At 36.0% G+C, this 24,069-nt stretch overlaps 1 protein-coding gene across 2 annotated transcripts in view; it reads right to left on the bottom strand.

Moving 5' to 3' along the window:
• Nucleotides 1-23,270, bottom strand: part of TFCP2L1 (transcription factor CP2 like 1) — a 50,145-nt gene extending 26,875 nt beyond the window's left edge. Inside the window, exons 1-3 of one of the 2 annotated variants that reach the window (XM_074301780.1) lie at nucleotides 23,066-23,256; nucleotides 21,318-21,347; nucleotides 17,043-17,194 (exon numbers count right to left, since the gene is read on the bottom strand). In XM_074301780.1, the coding sequence (XP_074157881.1) occupies nucleotides 17,043-17,194; nucleotides 21,318-21,347; nucleotides 23,066-23,127 (244 nt within the window). In that variant the 5' untranslated portion in view covers nucleotides 23,128-23,256. Of the gene's footprint in view, nucleotides 1-17,042; nucleotides 17,195-21,317; nucleotides 21,348-23,065 lie in introns of both variants that reach the window. The other variant, XM_074301781.1, reaches the window with a different exon arrangement.
• Between the last annotated feature and the right edge of the window lie 799 nt (nucleotides 23,271-24,069).

Below are 24,069 nucleotides of genomic sequence, written 5' to 3'. Positions count from 1 at the left end.
ACCAGTTTTCCACTTTTCTTTTATGACATTTCTTTATAATGTCTCTCTTGACTATCATCTGCCAAACTTCTCCATTCCCACTTTTGAATAAATCTTTATAGGTTTTCAGTTTAGTGGCAGAGTAGATAGAAGATCTGACTTCAAATTCGGCCTTAGACATTTCATTAGTTGTATAATACAGACAAATTATTTTATTTCTGTCAGCCTCAGTCTCCTCAACTGTAAAATGAAAATAATAGCATGACTTCACATTATTGTGCATATACAAACTGTTTAGTACAGTTGGTGCTTAATAAATGCTTGTTCCTTTCCCCTTTCCACACCTTTCCCTTCCTTTTCCAGTCTCATCTTTTCTCTGCAATCCTAATTTCCATCCTGTATATACTTCTGCCAAGTCTTAGTTTCAAAAAATACTTTAAATTGCTTCATTCCTCTACACAGAAATTTTTAAAAATTTCCCCTTGCCTAAAAGATAAAATCCCAATCTTTAGCTTTGTATTGAAGGTCCTCCATTATCTGGGCCTAATCTATATACTTAATTTCAGTCCACATTATTGCACCACACAAATCCTTTCTTTGCTCCTCCAAAATGGTACTCACCCAATTCACTCTGTATATTCCCACCACCATTTCTTTACTCCTACTGCTCCCTTATATCTGCCAGTCCAATTGCTACCAATCCCAAGGCTTAGCTCACATTCCATTTCCATAAAGACTTCCTGGGCTATTAGAAGTGACAAATCATTTCTCCCCCTGCATCCCCATAGTTCTTATTGTTTGTGCTCTGACATATGAACTGATTATCTTCTGCCAGGTAATGAATGTAAACTGTATTTCTTTTTAGCGCTCAAACCGCATTAAGAATAGGCTAAATGCTGAGTGAAACGAGTAGAACGAGAGGATCATTACACACTTCAACAATGATACTGTATGAGAATGTATTCTGATGGAAGTGAATATCTTCAACATAGAGAAGAGCTAATCCAATTCCAATTGATCAATGATGGACAGAATCAGCTACACCCAGAAAAGGAACACTGGGAAATGAGTGTAAACTATGAGCATTGGTTTTTTTTGTTTGTTTTGTTTTGTTTCTCTTTCCAGATTATTTTTACCTTGAGAATACAATCCTTCCTTTGCAACAACAACAACAAAATTCGGTTCTGCACATATATATTGTACCTAGGATATACTATAAGATATTTAATATGTATGGGAATGCCTGCCATCTAGGGGAGGGGGTGAAGGGAAGGAGGGGAAAAATTTGGAACAGAAGAGAATACAAGGGATAATGTTGTAAAAAATTTACCTATGCATATGTACTGTCAAAGAAAATGTTATAATTATAAAAATTAATAAAAACAAAACAAAATTAATTCCAAAAAAAAAAAAGAATAGGCTAAAAAAGAAACATGTGTCATATATTTAACATGTATTTGGACTACCTGCCATCTAGGGGAGGGGGTGGGGGAGAAGGAAGGGAAAATTTGGAAAAGAAGGTTTTGCAAGGATCAAAGTTGAAAAATTACCCATACAGCAGTAATGAACTGAACCAGCTACACCCAGCGAAAGAACTCTGGGAGATGACTATGAACCACTACATGGAATTTCCAGTCCCTCTGTTTTTGTCCACCTGCATTTTTTATTTTCTTCACAGGCTAACTGTACACTATTTCAAAGTCTGATTCTTTTTGTATAGCAAAACAACTGTTTGGACATGTATAAATATATTGTATTTAATTTATACTTTGACATGTTTAACATGTATTGGTCAACCTGCCATCTGGGAGGGGAGGGGAGAGGGAAGGGAGAGGAAAAATTGGAACAAAAGGTTTGGCAATTGTCAATGTTATAAAATTACCCATGCATATATCTGGTAAATAAAAACTATTTAAAAAAAAAAAAAGGAAGAAAAGAAAAAAATTACCCATGCATATGTTTTGTAAATAAAACGCTATAATAAAAAATAAATAAATAAAAGAAAAATTTTAATTTTAAAAAAAAAGAAAGAAAAAGAAATGTATGATATGAATGCATATTTATTCCCTGACTTTTCCAAGGAGAAAATCTTCCAGAAAATAAGTAAAAACTAATAAAAAGAAAAAAAGAAAGAGTTCTTCACATTTTTTTCCTTAGGAAAATATGAAGAATTCTCTAACAGAGTTTGTTACATGATAGAAAAGGCTCCTGAGGAAGGCTGTAAAATAATCCTCCTTTGGTGACCTTTAAAAACAAGGTAAATATTCTAGAATAAAAGAGGTTAACAGTCTAATTAAAGAAGGGAAATGATTTTAAGATGTTAAGGTTATGCAAATGTTTCCCCAATGAATCTATAATACTATATCCTCATCAGGACTGATTAGTAAGATTTATAGTTTAGTAGGTTGAACAAAATTACTCAATAAGCACTCAGTTCCCTTCCTGTGAAGCTAAAATTCTCAAACTTTGCCTAAGATAAAATAAACATCTATACTATGATTTTTAAAATTATTTAATTTTTTAAGGTTATATGTATACATTCATTTTTCAACACATTTCCATATGAGTCATATTGGGGAAGAAAAATCAGAACAAAAGGGAAAAACCACAAGAAAGAAAAAAAAGAAAAGAAAGGAAAAGTGAAAATAGTTTTCTACTATCTGCATTTAGTCTCCATAGTTCTCTATTTGGATATCGATGACATCTTCCATCCAAAGTCATGTGTGCTATGATTAAAAGTTTTCTATGAACAAAATATAACTATTACCAAAAGATGTGGCATTTGCAATTCTACTTTTATACTCATAAATCCGTAAGACCACACCTTCCATCTATCTAGGAAATCAGATCCAGGCTTGAACATATTCTATATAAGAATTTTTAAGTAGACAATAAAATCAAAGAAAGAAACAACCCCTCTTTCAGACAAGATGTTACACGCTAACCATTAACATATTTTTTCTGACCAATGAGGGTTAGCAATAGATTATTATCATCATCCTACTTCTGTCCTTCCCCAAAAGAAATTCATTCTCATTTCTCAGCCCTATAAGTTCATCCATATTATTTTCTAGTGTATACAAACTCAACCATTCAAGTGGTTCCCGCTATTATTTCTTTATGTTTTTTTACCTTTTCTTCAAGTTTCCAGATCAGGACTAACATCAATATCACCTTGGGCCCTGCCTCTAGAAAAATCATGCTAACAAACCTGGGACCTCTTTCAGATTAAAAATCACAAATAGCAAATTAGCGGACAAGAACCATGACCCTTGGCTCCCAACCTATCCTTGGAGATATGAAGATAATGTTCCTTTAATTTAGATCCATATTAACAGAGAAACCCTAAACTAGACAAATTATGAGGTTTACACAATAAAAGAGAGTAAGAGACAGCTTAACACTCTATGGCTCTCCCAAAGAGTTACATTTTGAATAAAATAGCTATCAACAACATGCTGGTACTACCTCCTAGTTAATTTAACTCTTCCTAATCTTCAAGATTTTGGAAATAATTTGCTCTCTTTGGAAAATAAAGACTATTTAGCCCACAGAAACTAGGTTTGGATTATATGTGCTTTTGTAAAAAGGTTTTTGTTTTTTAATTTCTTTCTTTTAATCACTGAACTGTATACATAGTAAGAAATCCTATCAATCAAGAATGAAAAAATTTTGTCCATTATCCTAATATTTCCACATGTCAGGATCCAGTGTCATTTAGACCAAATTTTTGAATGCTAGATTGAATTCACCTTCTATTCTGAAGTGCCAATGTGTTAATAAAATGGTGAAATTTGAAATTTTTGTGAAGTACTATTACACCAAATGATTTTATTTGATCTTCATAACAACCCCATAGGATAGATACCACAGGTGTCATTTTTACCATTTTACCTTTGTTTCCTATTTGACTGTTTTATTAGTTTTGTAAAGACTAAGAAAAAAACTAACAGCTAAAACTAGAATAACAAAAGAAACATTTCCAATGGAACAAGTGTTTTGATTCGTCAGGGAAGTAATTGTATTGAATTTTATTCTACCATTTACTTAACATTATCATTTCATGATATTTCTTCTTCTCTCTGGTCTTTTGCCTATTTAAATCCTATCTATCCAAACCCAGTCCCCCATTCCTACCTCTAAACAAGATTCATTCATTCATGAGATTGTGACCTCCTTGAGAACCGGCACTGTCTTTTGCTTCCTTAAGTACCCCCAGTGCATAGCACAGTACCTGGGAAGCAGATGCTTTAAACTGTCTACTGATTGATTGACTAATCAATTCAAGAAATTATTACATATTTAGTGGTAGGCACTATACTCAAAATTTGGAGATATAAAGTTTAAATAAAATGTTTTCTCCTGACCTTGAGGAGCTTACAGTCTACTGGGGGAAGTCACACATAAAATTAATTAATATAAAAAGATAAAATATGTGTAAAAGGGATAAACAAAGGCCTCCAAAGATCTCTGGAAGGAAAAATTACTTATGTCTTAGCATGTTTTATGGAGACCAAATGTTAGGTTGGGTCTTGAGGATCCCATCATCAAGCCCTAAATCACTCAAGGTTATACATTATATTCTATTATTTGCCATTAAGTTTAACTTATTTTATTTCCTAACAAGAATATAAGCTCCTTGAAAAGAAGAGACAGTTTATTATTTCTTTTGAACTCCTAGCATAAGAACTCTTATGTCCATTCATTTTAAGATTATTTTGCAAGAAGCTCCTAAATCTTTAATGTTAAGTGTCTTAGAGCCTCTCTTCTCCCTACTTAGGTCAAATAATTAAAGGCCTTTAAACAAACCAAAAGGACCAGCTGAGTTCTAATTTAATGGAACCCTTAGGGTAATCTTTTGTAATGCCAATAGAGTAATTCACATAAAAGGTTATCTTAAACCAGATATAAGGGTAAATGTCCAGCTCAAGACCTCAGCAAACCAGCTGAATTGCAGAGATCCAAACTTAGGAATTTATGGCTCTAGAAATGAAGCTTAAACCCCAGTCCCAGCCCCCACCTCCTTTCTCCATCTTCCTCTCCCTTATTCCTCATCCCAGTCCCAATCCTTGCAGGGGAGAGATCTCCACTGATTTGGACTGACTAAGTTTTGAATAGAGGTATTCAGTTGAGAATAATTTCATCCAACTTCCATTTCTTAGAGATTTTTTTGTCTCTTTAGTACTTGTAAAATTCACTTTGATATCAACTTTTGCATATATGTCATAACCTCCTATTGAAGGAAGTCATAGAGGGTTTTTTCCCTTATACATAGCAGTTTTTCTGTACACAGTTGATGCTTGATAATATTTTTTAAGTATCTTTGTATACACAGTGCCTTGCACATAAGTCGACCCTAATTAAGCTGAATTTTTCACCCTAGAACTGTGGGGCAGTTCTTGCTGACACTTCTGGCTAATCTTAATTGATAAAATAAGAAATAAACAAGGGTTAGAAAACTACCAGAAGGCCAATCTAACTTTTGGCCATTTGCCCCCATCACTTGGGATAATGATTTACCCCAAAACCAATTTAGACATGAGTTCTGTGGGTTCCTGAGGAGAACTTGTCCCTCTATTAAATGGATCTTTTTCTTTCTTTCCTTTCTCCTTTTCCCTCTCTCTCATATTGAAATCAGATGACCTTCAAAGCCTTTCCCAAGTGTTAGAGTGTTTATGAATCTTAGTTTCTTTTCTTCTTATTTCCTTTCTTTTCTTCTGCAGGTATTACTTATTCCTACTGGGAGTCTGTCTTGTTCAGGCATTTTTCTCCAAGTGATGATGATCTTTGTTCTTTTTGACTGTGTCAGGCAAGCCAAATCAAGAGTCTTCAGGAATCAGGAACTAAGTTAATTACTTAGTAAAAATATAAGCCTCATAATTTGGAGTTAATGCTTTGCTTTGGAAAGAGTCAACAATAAGGGATGAAAAATTCCATCTTTTCCTATGGGTCTCTATATGTAATTTTTTGCAACAATTATTACCTACAATTTCAGAAAAAGAAATAAATATTGATTAAAGTACTTTTTTTTTTTGGTGGTTTTTATGGTTGAGTTGTTTTTCAGTCTTGGTGACCACATTTAAGGTTTTCTTGGCAAAGATAGTAGAATAGTTCGCCATTTCCTTCTCCAGCTCATTTTACAGATGAGAAAACTGAGGTAAACACAGTTACTTACCCAGGTTCACACAGAGGTAGGATTTGACCTCCCCAAGAGGAAACTTCATGAGTTCAAACCTGGAACTCACTGTGCCACCTAGTTGGCCCATTTCATTAAGCATCAATTAAACCCCTGTGTCTGAAACTATGCTGGGTGCTAGGGATATAGCATCTAGACAAAGACAAAAATGCAACATCCCTTAACATGGAGAAGCTTATATTCTAACTTACAAGCACAAATATTTGCTGAATTTAGCAATAGAATTGATAGACAGCAGCACTGCTATGCAAAAGATATGTAAACAAAAGAAAAAGGGAATCATGTGCAGATTTAAGTAACCTCCATAAATACCTACAATATCCAGCACATTATGTTTGTTAGTCATTCTACAGCTACTCATATAAGTATGTGTATACATATTTGAAATTTAAAAAGTAGAATATGGTTCATTAGTAAACAAATATTCCTTATTTCACACTCAAGTTTTCTCAACAAGGATACAAGATTACTCAGTAACACTAACTGGAACCAAAACAAATTGGATTGGTGTGAGATAAAATTAAAAAAGAGCACCTATTAAAACATTTCACCTAAGCTATACCACATCTCAGTCCTACTCTAAGTTGGCACCCTGATTAACTACAAATGGGGAAACTGGCAAAATACAGTCTCAGGACAATCTATCTAATATCTTATGGACCTTTGCACAGATCCTTCCCATCCCAGAAGGGGATGTCTCCCCATAGCACCCCAGGAGTGTACAACATTTACACAAAGTAAATGTGTAGGCTTTTCCCCTCCCAACAATGAGGTGATTCAGGCCAATTCTAATAGACTTGTGATGAAGAGAGACAGATGCATCCAGAAAAAGGTCTATAGGGACTGAATGTGGAGTACAGCATAGTATTTTCATCTTTTTTTCTTGTTGTTTACTTGCTTGGTTTTTTTCTCTCTCATTTTTTCCCTTTTTGATCTGATTTTTCTTGTACAGCTTGCTAAATATGGAAATGTATTTAGAATAATTGCATACATTTAACTTACATTGGATTACTGTTTAGGGAAGCGGGGAAGTTGAGAAGGAGGGAGAAAAATACAGAACACAAGGTTTTGTAAAGGTGAATGTTGAAAACTATCTTTGCATGAATTTTGAAAAATAAAAGGCCATTATAAAAAAAAAAAAAAGTAAATGCAAAGTAATTTTGAAGCAATGGTAAAAAGTAGATTGCTTGGGAGGTGATCAGGAAAAATCTGATATAGGTAACATAGTACTTGAGATTTGAAAAAATTAGGGATTTTAGAATCAAAGGTAAAGAAAGAGTGTGGTTCTAGGCAGGAAAATGAAGATTTTGTGTGTTGTTAGTTTAATATATGCACCAAATATAATAACTGGGGTTTTTTTTATTATTATAAGAAAGGGTTACAATGGTGGGGAAGAGGGAAGATGGGGAAAGTATATCCAGAAATAATTGACAGAAAAAATGTTTTCAAAAACAGAGGGGGAAAAAAAAAAAAAGAGTTCAAAATGTTATCATGTAAAATCTAGAAGAGAATTAGACAAACTAACTGGAAATAGCTGACTTTGGACTTTAGTCGAGGTCCAGCAATGAAAAAGATGGATTTCCCCTTTAGAGAACCTGAAAAGTGGCAATATTATGGTATGTCCAACTAGAATATCCTATATCACACACCTCCTTTTCATCCCTTCCAGTCCTTTAATACCTAATTAGAAAGTCACTACCTTTAGTAGTTTTCCAAGTACTTAATTGTAAATAGTAAAAAAAAAAAAAAAATATATATATATATATATATATACACACATATGTGTGTGTGTGTGTGTGTGTGTGTGTGTGTGTGTGTGTGTGTGTGGTGTGTGTGTGGTGTGTGTGTGTGTTTGTTGAATTGAATTAATGCTACCCACCCAACTGACTTTGACTTTGATCTTCTCTCACTTTATTACCTGGCCCTCTTTTTGTGAGAGATTTTTGTAAAAAAAGGTAGTTGAGCCTTTGTGGCAGGAAAAAATCTTCAATTAATCCCTTAAACTAGACTAAAAGGCTCTTGAGGACAGGACACACATGCTTCTTTTATATTCAAGGTAGATTCTGCATAAGTGCCTAAGTGAAAAGTAATGATACAAAATCTAATAAAGTTCATGCATGCAGTGGGTGCTTAAAAGAGATTGCCATTAAGTGGCAGGTGCCCAGACTGCATTCCTGACAATTCCACCACTGTTAAAGGATGCCAGCAAAAATGAGGAGGCCATTCAAGGTAAGGCTATTCAAGGTGAAGTAGCTGAAGAAGGCAGCCAATCTCGGTAATATGGGTTTTTTCTTAACCTGGAGTTTGTAGGGATTCCTGGTTGGATTTCAAGGGGTTTGAAAACTTAGACAGAAAAAATTTACATCTTCATCTTTAATATAATTAGTATATTTTGAAAAAGCTATGAATTTTATATTCTTAAAAGCATTCTGAAAGAGTCCATAGACTTTACCAGAATGCTAAAGGGTCTCTGACATAAAAAGGAAAGGGCTAAGAACTTGTTTGCATGGGAGGGGGGGAGAGAAGAGAAGAGAAGGTGGGGCAGTGTCTCTGCCTTCTAAAATGATAAGCTATGAACTTTTAATAAACTAATGAAGAATGAAGTAAAAAGAACCAAAAGAACAATTTATACAAAGACTATCAACAACTTTGAAAGCTGTTATGAACTGTTATCAATACTATAAGCATTGATAATTCCAGAGGTCTGATGATAAAACATGCTATCCAATAAAGATAGCTGACAAATTATGGAGCAGAATGAGGCATATATTTATATATATATATATATATATATATATATATATATATATATATATATATATATATATATATATATATATATATATATATATATATATATATATATATATATATATATATATATATATATATATATATATGTATGTATATATATCCACTGAGACAATTTCTTAAGCTTGACTATGCATTTGGAAACAAGAAATTTGCTCTTTCTCTCTCCCTCTCCCCTTTTAATGATGCAGGAGAGAAATTAGATCTTCTTTTAAAAATAGAAGTGGTAGGATATTACCTATATGAAATATTTTATGAACTTTCAAATGAAGTCTCTATAGTATTTTAAATTATTTTTCTTTTCTTTGGTACAAAAGATCTCTGGAAATATGAATAATATGGAAAATTTGATAATGTAAAAATGAAACACAGGGGAGGCTAGGTGGTGCAATGGATAGAGCACTGGCCCTGAAGCCAGGAGGACCTGAGTTCAAATTTGACTTTAGACACTTAACACTTTCTAGCTGTGTGACCCCGGGCAAGTCACTTAACCTCAATTGCCTCAGGAAAAAAAAGAAAGAAAGAAAGAAAGATAATAAAATTGAAAGTGCAAAAATGAAAATTTATTTACACATTATTTATATGTTTGCAAAATCTCATGAGGTTTTCCCAGTATTTTCATGAGCTAAACAGGACACATTATTATGTTATTTCCATTACAGAAGAAAAATTATTTTCCAAGGTCACTTGGTATATTAGTAAGCAGAGCTGTTCGGACTAGAACTTCAATGTAGATTTGTTTCTGGATATGGTTTGGACAAGGTAACTCCAGGCCTTCTACTTCTTTCTCCCATACCATACTGCCTCCAAATAAAGGGACACTAAAGGATAGAATCCTGACAATCTGGTATGATACAAATCTTCTCTTTTAGCCAATGGCCATATTCTGGGAAACCACTGATTAGTAAGAAATAGTGATCAGCTACAGGCCAGTAGCTTTGTGATAGGAAACATGAGTTAATGGCACTCAGCTAAGAAAAAATTTATAGTTTGTTTATCTTCCAACTTTTACTAACTCTGGTAATTAATGCCATATAAAATATAACACTACAGGAATAAAAGAACTGGATATCAACAATCTTATTATGAAAGCTAACTTTCAAATTCATTATATACTAAGTATGTGTGTAGAAGAAAAAAGGAAGGAAAGAAGAAAGTTAGAAAAAAGGGATATGTCAGTTAAATAAGAATTGAATAAAGAGACTAAAAAACTATATTTCACTTATTTCAGAGACATCAATGTCATGATTCAGGGAAAGTAGGAGATTTTATATGAGTGGGATCAGAAAAGAGAAAATTTTTCTGTGCCGTTAATCTTAAGACTCCCTCTCATGGCTACCATGTTTCCAAGAATATTTTGAAAATAAACACAAAGTCTAGAGAACCATGAAAAAGAGTTTCATATTAACTTACATTTATATAATAAAGGCCTTTCCTGTGAGAGGTTTCATAGGTATTTGTAATCTGTTTTATAAGGAAAAAACTGAGAATTAGAGACTTGCCCGTGGTTTCACTCTTAAATTTTAGAAGCAGGTATTGAATCCAGGTTTTTCTGAATCAAAAGTCCAGAAATCTATCAACTATCAAACAGTTAACATATATGTAAAGTGCTTTGTAAACCTTAAAATGCTATATAAATGTTGGGACTGTTGTTACACTATCTTCTATTTCTTAGGACAGTTCATCAGTAATTCTGCTCAACTGTAGGGCTGGATATTGGATACTATGGTTACAATGTAGTAAGTTGTAAGGTTTTATTTTATATTTGCTTCTTGCCAAATGTATCCTTCACATTTGTTCCTTGCTAGGAGATTGGACTAGATGAGCATTTATCAGTGATGATCTCTTTCTGGATACAGTTTGGAGAAGAAGTATCCAGATATCCAACTTTAAAAATGTATAATTTGTTTAATTACGACATAGGGCAAAATACTAAGCTTCCTAGAAAAATGAGAATCAAATACTCTCAAGTGATAGTCAGAGACTGAAGATTTGAATATAGGTTCTCTGCCTTCAAATGCAATACTCTTTCCGTGCTCATGGAAAATTCCTCTAAATGTTTTACTGAAATAAAAATGCTTTTCCCAATAATCACTCTTTATATGTTGTGAGGTCAAACTGATCTTGTCTAAATGAGAGAAGTAGCAAGCACTTGTTCTTTCTTTTTATTAATAGGGGTTTCTCTTGCTCTTACGTTAAGTAGAACTCCAGTTACAAAGACTTGCTTCAGAAAAATATGTCCTCTCCTCCCCTTATTATGATATTCTGATAACACAAATAGGGAATAGATGCAATCTGACTGGAAAGTATATAAAAAGCCTTTTTTTCAAAAGCAAATAGAACAAGAGCAACACACACAAATGTTTGGAAAGTTACTAAGGGCATTCAAGGTGTAACTCTAATCAAGTAAGAAAACGGTCAAACAAGGAAGTTAGAGAACCACATTATGGGCGATGGGAATGGGGGGAAGGGAGATAAGATAGAACAGATCTTCTGTTGAATACAAGTCAATTTAAAGACCCCACCAATATTATATACATGTACATATATATGTATATGTGTATATAAATACATGTACATATATTTATATAATATATACATATATGTGTGGATATATATATATATATATATATGCATGTACAAATTTTATGATTTATTAGATTTTTTTTAGATTTTTATTAACTAAAGTTTCCTAATGAAGTCAGCTGCTGTGGCTTAGAATTCAGGATTGGACAGGTCCACTTTGACTCCCATCCAGGCAGATTTATTCCTAAATGCTGCCCATGTATCAGTGACTTACTGCAGGGTCAGTGCAGAAAGTAGGGCAGTGTAGTATTGTAGCATCCAAAGGCATCCTGGAGAAAACATAAAGTCAGAGGACGCCGCCTAGTTTTGAATCTACAATACCCAGCTTTGCTAGATCCCTTGGATAAGGCAAGTTACATGGGATACATAGTTGGGCACATAGTAAGTTCTCCAAAAAGGCTGACTAATAAGAACTGGAAATATTTAGTTATTAATAAATGCAATCACTAAATGCAATAAAAAATGCAACAGATTACCTAGGAAAGATTATTCATTGAAGTAGAAGCTGTAATATGCTTTCATTCTCCTCTTCAGAGACTGCTTACAAAACAAAACAAGAAAGGGCATACAGGCTGCCTCTTATTCTCCATGTTCAAAAGGATTCCTTGCAACCCATCAAAGCAAATATCCTATGCCTTAAACTTCCCAAAACTTTACTTCTGTTGTTACACCTACCTCTCCTTCCCCTATCCTGGTTACATGAGCGTGGTAAATGCAATTAAGTAGAGGCAGTGTAATAGAAATGTAACCCTGAAATCAGGTAGACCTGGGTCCAAAAGCCCCACTTCTGACACATAGTCTGGATTTGGAATTAAGAGAATCAAGGTTCAAATTCCAACATATGAGTTTATGTTGCTTAACATCTCAGGGCCTCAGTTTCTTTATCTATAAAATGACGGGATTGGGTTAGATAAGCTATTTTCCATTCTCCATTGCAACTCTATAATTTATAAATAGGGAATATTAAGGGAAGATGAATATATGAGGAATTAAAAAATTAAAAGTATAATGAGCAAAAATAAGCAAACCATCCATTTGATTTAGTCAATTCTTTCTATGAAAAATTAAACTTGAAATCCAAGAACAATTGGGATGGAGATGTGGTCACCACCTCCTTGGGCAGTTTATCTTGTTTTAAGATAACTAATTGTAAATTTTCCATAAGTAAAACCAAAAGCTTCCTTCCTTTCAGTAACTTTTCATTCATTCCCCTTGAGGGCCGGATAGAACAAGTTATCCATCTTTCACATTAGAGTTCTGTCTATTAAAGATTTAAAACTTTTCTGAACCCATTTATGTTTTAAACCTCTACTGCCTCTAGGTACAAATAGTTTCCTAAATTTACTACCAGGTTTTAATGGAAGTAGGCCTGCTTTTATTTGTCTCAAAATTATCTCTTTCAGCCTTCAAGAGATCAGACTTCCCTCCCCACCTTGCTAGGAGTGCCACACACAGTAAAAGTGAAATGGTGAAGAAATGAACTTTGAACATTTAGAGTCACATCTCAATGAGAAAAAAGAAAGGATGCAGGATTAGGGATGATTCCCAAGAAGAATTTATTCTTGAAGAACATAAATGAATTTTTTGGTAGACAAAAATTGAGGGTTTTTTTTTTGTTTGTTTGATTGGTTTTTTAGGTTTTTTGGTTTTTTACATTTAACTGTTTTCTCCTTTCAAAATTTGTTTCTACAAGAAAAGGTATCCTTTGGCTCTTCTACAGTTCTCATCTTCTTCCACTAGCCCCCACAGATTTAACATCTAGTACTAAAGTCAATCAAAACAATTTCACAACTAAAAGATCAATTTTCCCCAGTAGTTCTTCCCATAAAACACACACTCATAAGCTTATAGCAGAAACTCAGAGTTGGAAGGGACCTCAGTGGCCATCCAGTCCAATGCATATCTGAACAGGAACTGCCTTTAACACATTTGCAAAATGAGGGAGAACTAGATCAGCTAACTTGTCAGATTTTTTCTAGTTCACCTTATGCTTCTTAAATCATCTCTAGTAAGGGGAAAACCCTAACTTCCTAAAGGTGGTTAAGAAAAAAATTTTTCCTTATATTTTTCAACTCCTCATTCTGTCCTCTGGGGTTCTATAGAACAACTCTAATTAGTTTCATTCATTTGACAGCTTTCAAATGTCTGAATATAGTTATATCTGCTGTCTTCTCCAGGTTAAACAACTCCAGCTACTTCCAATAGTTCCTTGTATGTTTATGTTTGTATGTTTAGTATGGTTTCAAGTTCTGATCCTGATTACCCTCCTTAAACATAGTCTTGCTTATCAATGTCCTTTCCAAAATGGCATGGCAAACTGAACACCACATTCCAGACCTGGCCTAGCCAGGGTAGAATACAAAAGGATTATTACCTCCCACACTCTAGACACTATGCCTTTCTTCATGCAGCTTAAAATTGTGTTATCCTTTTTGGCCTGATATATAACAATCAATCATTCCATCAACAAATATTTATTAAACTTCCGTGACAGGTGCTATGCTATGTACTGGGATACAAAGACACAAAACAAACCATGAAGTAAGCCCTGTCCTCAAGGAGCTCACATCAGTGTGATCTATCTACAACAAATTTGTGAGTTAAATATTATTAATTAGTAAGATTTCCCTTTCTTCCGATGAACAAAGTGACTCTCAAAGAAGCTGAATGATTGGTTTGCAGTTGGTAATATGGCTAAGAAATGGTGCAGTTGACAGGTTTATGCTTCCAAGTCCAATATGTTTCCATTGAATTATCCTGATTCCTTCTCAGTCTTGTGCATAATTTACTTTTCTGGTTTTAGCAACTGTAAAACTATGTTTAAAGACATTGTTAAGTACAATGTGTTTTCAGTTGTCGCAGGCAACATTTGATGTCACATGGAAAAAAAAGGTACCATATGCCTTTAAGTGGAAATTCCATTTAGTGAGTCTTGTGCTAAGGAGACATCAATATTTTTAATGATAACAAGAGTACACACATGGAATATGTTTCTATAAGGAAGATTTTTTTTCCTCAAAATTTCCACAAGCTTTTTGTTAAAATGTATGACATACAGAGTGTTATGGAAATGGTCTATTTAAGGCTGCTAAATACATATTTTCTTACATTTGTGAATAGATGGAAACTAAAAAGGAAATTGATTTAAGAGGCAACTATAATGTTCTCTCAAATACAACAGGAAACTAAGTTTCAATGTCATAGACTCTTTGCAAAAGCAAAAAACTGTTAATAAAATGGGGGCCTATCAATTAACTGAACAAATTACAGTTTACAAATTTAATGAATTTCAATTGCAGAAACAAAGTGAAGAAAATTGAACCAAGAGAGCAACATGTACAATGACTACCACAACAAATGATAACACCAAAAATGCTGCTTACCTCTGGTGGATTATCATCTCAGTCTGAGAGGAATAATTTAAAAATTGCACCTATTTCCTGGCAGTAAGGTGTGAACTATGGATATGGAAAGTGATATACACCTTTCTGGCAATTTATACACAGTCAGGTAGAGTTACTATGTTGCTTGGTTTTGTTAATGAGGTTGGGGAAAATAATTGGTATAAAAACAAAAAAAACCAAAAAAATAAATTAAATAGATAAATGCATAGTATAGCTGGTGAAACTCTGTATGCTACGCTACAAAATATAGAAAATAGAACAACAGAATTTTACATACTGTTTTGTCCATGTCACTTTGTAGAAGGGGGTAAGGTCCATAGTTTCATAAGGCCACAAAGCTAGTGAACATCACCTTTCATAGTCAATACTACTTGTTATATAAAAATAAAAACTCTCATTGACTGTGTTTTTTTTTAATTAGATGAAAATGTCTCTAGATTAGACAAATGGTATCAGACTATCTTAACTTTAACTTCAAACAAAGTCTGAGAAATCTCTAGGCAGACTGAATTAATTCCTTCCTTCCTTCCTTCCTTCCTTCCTTCCTTCCTTCCTTCCTTCCTTCCTTCCTTCCTTCCTTCCTTCCTTCCTTCCTTCCTTCCTTTCTTTCTTTCTTCTTTTTTTGCTAAGGCAATTGGGGTTAAGTTGCCCAGAGTCATACAGCTAGGAAGTGTTAAGTGTCTGAGATCAAATTTGAACTCAGGTCCTCCTGACTTCAGGGCTGGTGTTCTATCCACTGTACCACCTAGCTGCCCCCTGAATACCTTTCTAAAGCTTGAGATGAATCTTTTCAGGAATATTTCAAAATCAGGGTTATTTTTAGATGGGTCACATTCCTGGACTTCTGATTTTTTTAATCTGCCATCCTAAGGAAAAAATGGACCCTCTTGAGAAAGTTGGAATAAATTAAATTCTCCTTAGATTAAAGAGCTGTGGATAGGTAGCGCAGTGGATAGAGCACCAGCCCTGAATTCAGGAGGAGTTCAAATCTGATCTCAGACACTTAACACTTCCTAGCTGTGTGACCCTGGGCAAGTCACTTAATCCCAGCCTCAGGGAAAAAAAAAAAAAAAAGATTAAAGAGCTGGTGAGATCAACAGAAAAGGGAATATGTAAAGAGTGAGACTGGACTTCTACCCTCAGCTATTTCCTAAATGAAGGAGTCAAAGTTCCAGGAAAGAGACAGTAAGATAAGAGTTCTCAATTTTGCCAAGTGGAATAATACATCCACTTTTTTTGCTACTAAGATCACCACCATCAAATTGTTTTCACTACTTTTTAAACTCAGGAATAATATATAACTTTCACCTTCGAGGATAGCTGAACATCAGTATGCCTATAAAAAGTACTTCTTTGAAACAGCAATCATTATAATAATTTAGCTCATAACATCAGTACAGATAATGGGACAAATTACATCTCTAAAATGTAAGAAGTTCCTTATACTTAAAAGCTTTATGGGAGAGTGAATTCCTTGCCACTTAAAAGTATTTTAGCATACACTGAATAAACACTCATAGTGACCTCTTTTGGAGGATATTGTACAGGGATTTGGACTATACCATCTCTACCATCTTGAAGTTCTGGGAGAGTATTTCTTAAGGCTTTAAGGAAATCTGATATAGGATCTTAGGTTTTAGAGTAACATAGAAACCTACAAAACTTCTGAATCCAACCCCTTCATTTTACATTTGAAGGAACTGAGGCTGAGAAATTAAGTGATTTACCCAGCATAACATAATTAATACCTGGAGGGATTTAAACTCAGGTTTTTTTAATTCTGAATCAAGTGCTCTATCCTCTTCTCATGATATTGCTAATCTAGAAATGAACATTCATTCTCTCTCTCACTTTTAATTATAAAAGGCTGCCACTATACTCAAGAAACAAAAAAAAAAAACTTTTGGATTTTATAATATCTAAATTAACTATTTTATGAAAGATGTCAATTCATCACACAATTCAAACAGAGCCAGGATAAATGTGTGAATGTATAAATGTATACCTATGTTTTCATATGAATATAAGTATATCCCCTTAGTTTCCCCTTAATAGGGCAAACCTACCTTGGTTGAGGTAGGTCAGAGTTTCTTCATGAAGTTTCACAGCTGGTGATGTGGCTGCACAGAGCACATATTGAAATGGGGGCAGTTTGGCTTCATTCTCAGGGGACAGCTGAGGTTCCTCCTGCTTAAAGATTGGCAGTGCAAGGACATCACTGAAACATACAGTTAACATATGTGTCAGCAACACATCTAAAAGAATTTTTAAGAAAAAAAAAAAAAGTCTAGATAGCTTAAGGCATTCTTACAGAAGTAATGAGATAGTTTCCCTGAACATCAATGCATTGGATTCATCTGTCTTCCCATTTCTCCTTTCTCCTTTCTCCTCCTCATCCTCTTCCCCCCCAAAAAAACCCTTAAATCTTTGGAGAAAATTCTGTTTGAAACTTAAATCTACTACAAACTATGTCATACACATTACACACAGAAGTTTGAAAGTAATAAAACCAGAATAATTTCTGGCATCTTTTTCTTATGATTGGACAACAGTTATAGAATTAAGACACTTATTCTGTAAATTGAAAGGACAAAAATAAGGATAAGAAGAACTAAAAAAATTCTTCCTCTAATATTAATAAAATACCAATGTTGGAGGCAATTTTATGAGATGTCACAAGTCCTGGTCAGGCATAAAATCTATTACAATGTACTACATGAAAAAGGATCAAATTATCTTTTAGTAAATGAAACTTGTTTTATCTTTCTATAGTCTATATAATGCTGAATAGATCACTTACCCTGAGAAGAGATAAGAATCTATCACTGCAATAGAAAGTAATGGGATAATAGGAAACTTCTCTTTTTTCAGGACCATGCTAATTTCTCCTGAATTTACATTCAAGTAAGAAATCTGGCTTTGATTTTTTTTCCTTAACCAAATGGAAATTTCTCTTACCAAAATGAAAGATCTCAAAATTTCTCCTTTCCTCCTAATCAAAAGAAACTCCCAGTTAGGACCTCAAAAAAGAAAGATGTCGAGATAAAGAGGAGGGCGGGGTAGAGAATTGCTCCTCAGCTGGACAGTACAATTATTTGGATTTGTAACTGGCTGAATGGCCAGAGTCAGAGGATTCATTAAAGGTTCATTGTGGAGTTGAAAAGATCTCTGGTGAAATATCCCAAGAATCTCTGCTTAGCTTATCCTGTGAAACATTTTTTAAATCAGTGACTTGAATATAGACAGAGATGGCATGCCACTTAATTTGCAGATGATAAAAATCTAGGAAGTCAAAGACAATGGACTGGAGAAGAAGCAGGCTTCAAAAAAGTCTTGCCAGATTAGAATATTGGGTCAAATATTCTAAGAAATTACACAGGGATCAATGAGAAATCTTACACAAGTTCAAAAAAAGAAATGTCAAAGATGACAATTCATGTAAAAAATTTCAAGGTTTTGGCACATTGTCAAGTTCAATAAGTCAACAAAGTGATATTGCAGGCAAGAAAATTATGTCAAAGAAGGTGATAGTCCTGACATATTTAATTCTGATTATCCCACATCTTCAAAATTATGTCGAGTTCTAAGCACCACATTTTAGAAAGTAAGTTAATAAATTAGAGTGTGTCCAAAGGAGGGCAACAAGGATAAACATGGCACTCAAACCCATGTCACTAAAATAGTCAAAGGAAGAAAACAGAAAGCAAGGATGCTTAATTTGGTAAAAAAGATTTAGGTATAATTCCTTCATAAGCATTAAGCACCTACTATGTGCCAGGCACTATCCTAAGTGCTGGGTAAACAAAGAAAGGTAAAAGGCAATCCATGCTCCCTTTACAAGAAAGAGAAACCTTTTTTTGCCTTGTTCCATTAGATTAAACTAGTAGCAAAAGGAAGCTTCAAAGAGGTGAATTTAGATGGACCACAGACTTGTTAAACATTCCTGTTCTCCCCAGGGTGTCCATGCCTACTGGAAAAGATAGTAGGCTTCTCTCTCTCACTGGAGGTCTTTAAGCAAAGGCTAATGACAGCTTGGTGTGTATGATGTGAAAAGGGAATCTTGCTCAAGTTCAGCCTGAACTAGGTAGACTGAGCTCCCTTCTAATTCTGGGATCCTAGAATTAGCCTGGGTTATGACTGAGGTATGGAAAAACCATTGATTGATATGAATGGTCTACGAGAGGAAGACTTTACTAAAGTCTAATAAAATTTGAAGAGTAAAGGATCAGGTGTCAGAAAAAATAAGTCTTCTTTATGTTGATAATCATTCTTCTCTCCTCCCCTTAATATGTTTCATATAATGAATCAGATTAGCTTATTCTGGATCATATAAAAATTGAATAAATACTAAAATTATTGGGACAATCTGTTCTCTAACACAATAAACTTGTGTCTCTAAAACGAATGAACATACCCTTCTACCATTAAATAGTTCCCTGAAGGAAAATATGGTTTTGGGTACACTTCAAAAATCGTTTTTACACCTGCCCTTTTCTTTTCTGCTGCTCAAAGAAGCCAAAACTTAGCTCAATTTTCAGTTTACTTAAAGAGCAAGGCTGCCCCCTTTCTTAACACTAAAGTGCAGCTACACAAATACAAATGAAAATAGCTATCTAGGAACATAGAAAGTGTGCACTGACCCTTCTAACTTTAGGGCTTTTCATGTTTGCCCATATCATATTAAGTTAATAATCCATGTGCTTTGGTGTTTAAAAAAAAGAAAAGAATAGAAAGTGGTTGACCTGCCACTCACACTAAAATCACTCATGGAAGAGTATTTTGTTTCAAGATAGTTCCTTATTTGCAAAGAAATAGTAGTTGCCCAGAGTATCCAATATTAAATAAGGAAAGAGACAAAAAGGCCCTGCTTAAGGCTAACTTGAATAACTCCAACATTATGGCTTAGTGACTAGACACAGGACTATTCTCTCAATATATCTGGGGGGGGGGTTTAAACCCCAAATTCTAGGAGGAGATTTATCCAATCTCCTAAGGGGGACAGGGAAGGTTATCAAATAAAAGACTATTGACCAACTGCTTGATTATCCTTGGATTAAAAAGCTGTACAAATAACTTTATTTAAACTCTATTTAATTTTTCATTATACCCAAACTGAAACATATTTCTCAGTTATTTCACAAGTAGATGAATCTTTAACCCTCTGAGGTAAACATGAAAACTGCTGATTGGTACGCCTCACAAAAAGAATGAACAACAGTTATTCCTTAATGAATTGCTAGAGTATAAGTACCTTGTGAATAGGAATAATTTTAGTTGGTTTTCTCTTTCTCCCTGCTCAAGTAGTTTCCAATTTGCACTGAGCACAGTGTCTTAAGCTTTTTTAATGTTTTAAGATTTGAAGTTTTAGGGATAGCTAATTGGTGTAGTAAATAGAGTACCAGTCCTCAATTCAGAAGGACCTGAGTTCAAATAAAACCTCAGAAACTTAACTGTTTTCCTAGCTGTGAAGTCATTTAACCCCAATTGCCTTAGGAAAAAAAAAAAAAAAAAGACTTAAAAGTTCTATGCTCCAAAATTTAATAATATTTAACTCAATTGAAATTTTTGGGATCTGAAATTTAAGCAAGTTTCAATCACTTATTTACAAACTTTACATTTAAATGTCTTAAAATATTAATAATCACAAAATTGATTTTGGAGAAAATGGAAAATTAAAGTCATAGTATTAAAAATTTTAGTTCCTGGGGTAAATAAAAATTGAGTTTTTTCCAGAATGTTTTTAAAAGGAAAAATTTATTCTAATGAGCTGACACTCCCATCAGATCCTGTCTAAATTTAAATTGCTCTGGGATGTCATTTGGTCAATATCTTACCTTCACAGAATATCCTTGCATAATAAAGATTCCCCATCATTTACCATCTTTTTAATAAAGCCCAATGAATAATGAACTGACAAATAAAAAGGCTTAACCCTTTCATTGCTCTTCCCTTCATTTCTAATGTAAAGAAGAATAAAGGATATGAAATCACGGTGGGGAGATTTGACAGGTATCATTTGGGGGAAACCTCAAGTTGGAAGGGGAAGTTACAAAAAATAATGCTACAATCATTGTCTAGTAACCACAAATTCTGCTTTTCCCAAGCTAATTTTAATTGCCCCTGGAGTTAAATTAGGCATATTTAATAAACTTTGACGAGGGTGGAAATAAGACAGGTTAAAGCTGGTTCAAGCAAGTTCAGATATTGAAATTTCCAATAGGAAAGGATTAAAAAAAAAAATCCCACAGAACTGAGGGGAAAGGAGGTGTCCTCCTCCCTAAAAGGGCAATTTGAAGGGTTTTCTTTTTTTGAGAGAATTTTGCAAAACAGACAGGACTTACTTTTCTCTTTGAAGAGCACTAGTCAAATCCCTGCAGAAGATGAAAGATTTCCATCAAGGGGATAGGCCAGAGCTCAGGCAAATACATACAAGATTATCTGAGGGGACTATCAACTGCTCCGTAAGCAGAAGAGATGCTTCCCACAGCCCCAACCCTTAGGTCAAGCACTCTACCCCCACCCTTACCCCACCCCCACCTGGAATTTAAGTCTTTACCAGTACGAAGATTCTAGAGATTGAAAACCGAGAACCACAAAATCCGATACCCATTTCAAATCAAAAAGCACAATTTGGAGGGGCAAGAGAAAGCAAAATACTGAGACCCTGCGGAATATCCAGAGGTTCCTACACTTCCTCATGAGGTGAACTACTTCCAAGGAAAATGAATTCTGTCGTTTTCCATCCCCTCCTCACCTTATCCCCACCCCCTTTGAAAGGCTGATTCGATTCCAGATATTAATCTAAAAAGCCTCCCTCTCAGGCATATCAGTCAACTCATTAATGAATACTATATCAATTTAATCAATTAAGCTGATAATCAATTAAGGGGGTAATAAGCATATCCGCTTAATATTAAATTCGAGCTAAGTGCCAGGCACTGCTTAAACTTTTGTACCATTAACATCCACAACCCTGAGGTTGGGAAGGTCCTATTGGTGGAGCTATTAGAAATTTCATAGGCTAATAAAATCCCAATGTCTTCATTTTACAGATGAGAAAATGGAAACCCAAGGTCACCAAATAGAATAATCATCACAGGATAGATTTCGAAAAGCAGCTTCCCCCGGCAAATGCCGGTGGGTGTCTCTAACACTCCCCCAATGCGGGACTATCGCCCAGCTCTCCCCCTCGCCTCCGATCTATTTCTCCTGCGTCCGGTCTGCAAAGGTCCGTCCTCTGGGTTCCCTTTCTTTTACTGCTCGAATGTTTGTGTCGGTCGGTCTGGTCTGTGGGCTCTGAAGTCTCTCTTCACCGAAAGAGAAGGGCGAATCCTGAGTCTGGGGAAGCGCTGCCCACTGCTGTCTGTCTGCATGTGCTCTTCCGGGCACCTAGGACCTTTCCGGTTCGGCCAGAGAGACGGCGGGCGGCCAGGCTTGAGCCTCTCTCCGTCTGTCAGCCAGGGTCCGAGCAGGCTCAGCTAGTGGCACCCAGAGGTGGGGGAGTGGGAGGAGAAAGGAGCTACCGCCCGAGGAAGGGCGAGCCGCGGAGAACAAGCGTAAAGGGAGCCTCTTCTTCCCTCCCCCCTGTCATAAGGGGTGAGGGTGGTCGTGACGGGAAGGCTCTTTAAAAATAAAATTCTTTTCCTATCTGATTTCCGGTGATAGTCTTTTATGAATTAAAACTTCTCAAAACTATGAATTAAAAAGCTGTATGAAAGGTCATCTAGTCTACTCCCCCCTCCCCCCTACTGGAAAGGGGAAGAATGTGAGACTTGGCAAGGTCACATAGGTAGGTAGGTCGTCGTCAGTGTCCTAGGGAGAGATGGGCTTCCAGCTGGGGCTGGCACCCGCTGCACCTTCTCTAGACTCTCCTGCCAAGGGAACTTCTCGGGGCAAGAAGACCTCCCACGGCTATCCTGCCCTCCCTTCTGCCCGAGGAGTCTCCCTAGGGGATTATGTACTGAAAGGAATCCTCCCCTTACTACACCAACGTCAGGCGCAGGTGGACTTCAGGGTTACTCCGAGGCAACGGCGGGGGCGGCGGCGCCTTGGGAGTCCGAGCGCTCTCCGCCCGGGGTGCGGGGCTTACCGCAGGTAGCTGCCCGAGTTATGCTGGTTGTAGTGCTCCGGCTGGGTATGCCAAAACAGCATGATTTCTTTCCTTCTCGAGACTCAGGAGAGAGCAGATAATATGGGGAGGGGAGTGTGGCACACAGGTGGCCAGAGCCCCCGCAACACAGCAGCTCCCACGCGGCAGCGGGGCTGCAGCACGCGCTTTTATTTACCCGTGCCTCCGGCCGAGGGTGGGGTTAGGGCGGGCACTGAGGTCACTGCGGATGCCCTCCCAGCACCCTGCCCCTCCCCAGGAGAGGGGTGGGAAGGGAGGAGGAGAAAGGGGTGGTTCCCAGGGTCCGCAACCTGGGCTGACCCCGCCTGGCACACCCTGAAGCCGGGAGAGTAAGGTGTCGGGGAGACCGGGACCGGGAGGAAGGAGCTGCTGCGGCCAGGCGGATCCCCAAGTCTTTTCCAAAGGAAAGGAAAGCGCCCGGGAAGAGTCCCTTCTTTCCCAAGGCTTGGGTTCTCCCTCCGAAGTCAGGCCCCTCTCTGGAATGTGGCCGGTTGGGAGTAGGGTGGGGTGACAGGTGTCTGTGTTGGCATAGGCAGCGGAACAAGTTGGCGGTCTTCCCTTGGGAGTGACCTGGACTTTGGGAGAGGGGAGTAATGAGACCTCGTCTCCAAACCCCCAAACCTTTTACTGATTAAAATCCCTAAGTATTTATTAAGGATTTACAGTGCTCGAAAGAGCCGTGCCTGCTGCTGTGAATACTAACATGAAAAAACAATATAGTCCCTGCTCTCTGGAGTTTGCACTCTACCAGAGGAATTCTCCATACATACAAAAAAGTATACCGCAAATTAAGCTGTGGGGTTATAAGAGCGAAGAACAAATACAGGCAATATACTCAGATTTTTTTTAATAGTTTTTATTTACCAGATATATGCATGGGTAATTTTACAACATTGACAATTGCCAAACCTTTTGTTCTAATTTTTTCCCCTCCTCCCCCTCCCCCTGACGGCAGGTTGACTAAC

The sequence above is a fragment of the Sminthopsis crassicaudata genome, chromosome 3 (assembly GCF_048593235.1).
Source record: "Sminthopsis crassicaudata isolate SCR6 chromosome 3, ASM4859323v1, whole genome shotgun sequence".
NCBI classification, from domain to species: domain Eukaryota; kingdom Metazoa; phylum Chordata; class Mammalia; order Dasyuromorphia; family Dasyuridae; genus Sminthopsis; species Sminthopsis crassicaudata.
This window is presented reverse-complemented; position numbering and strand designations above follow the sequence as displayed.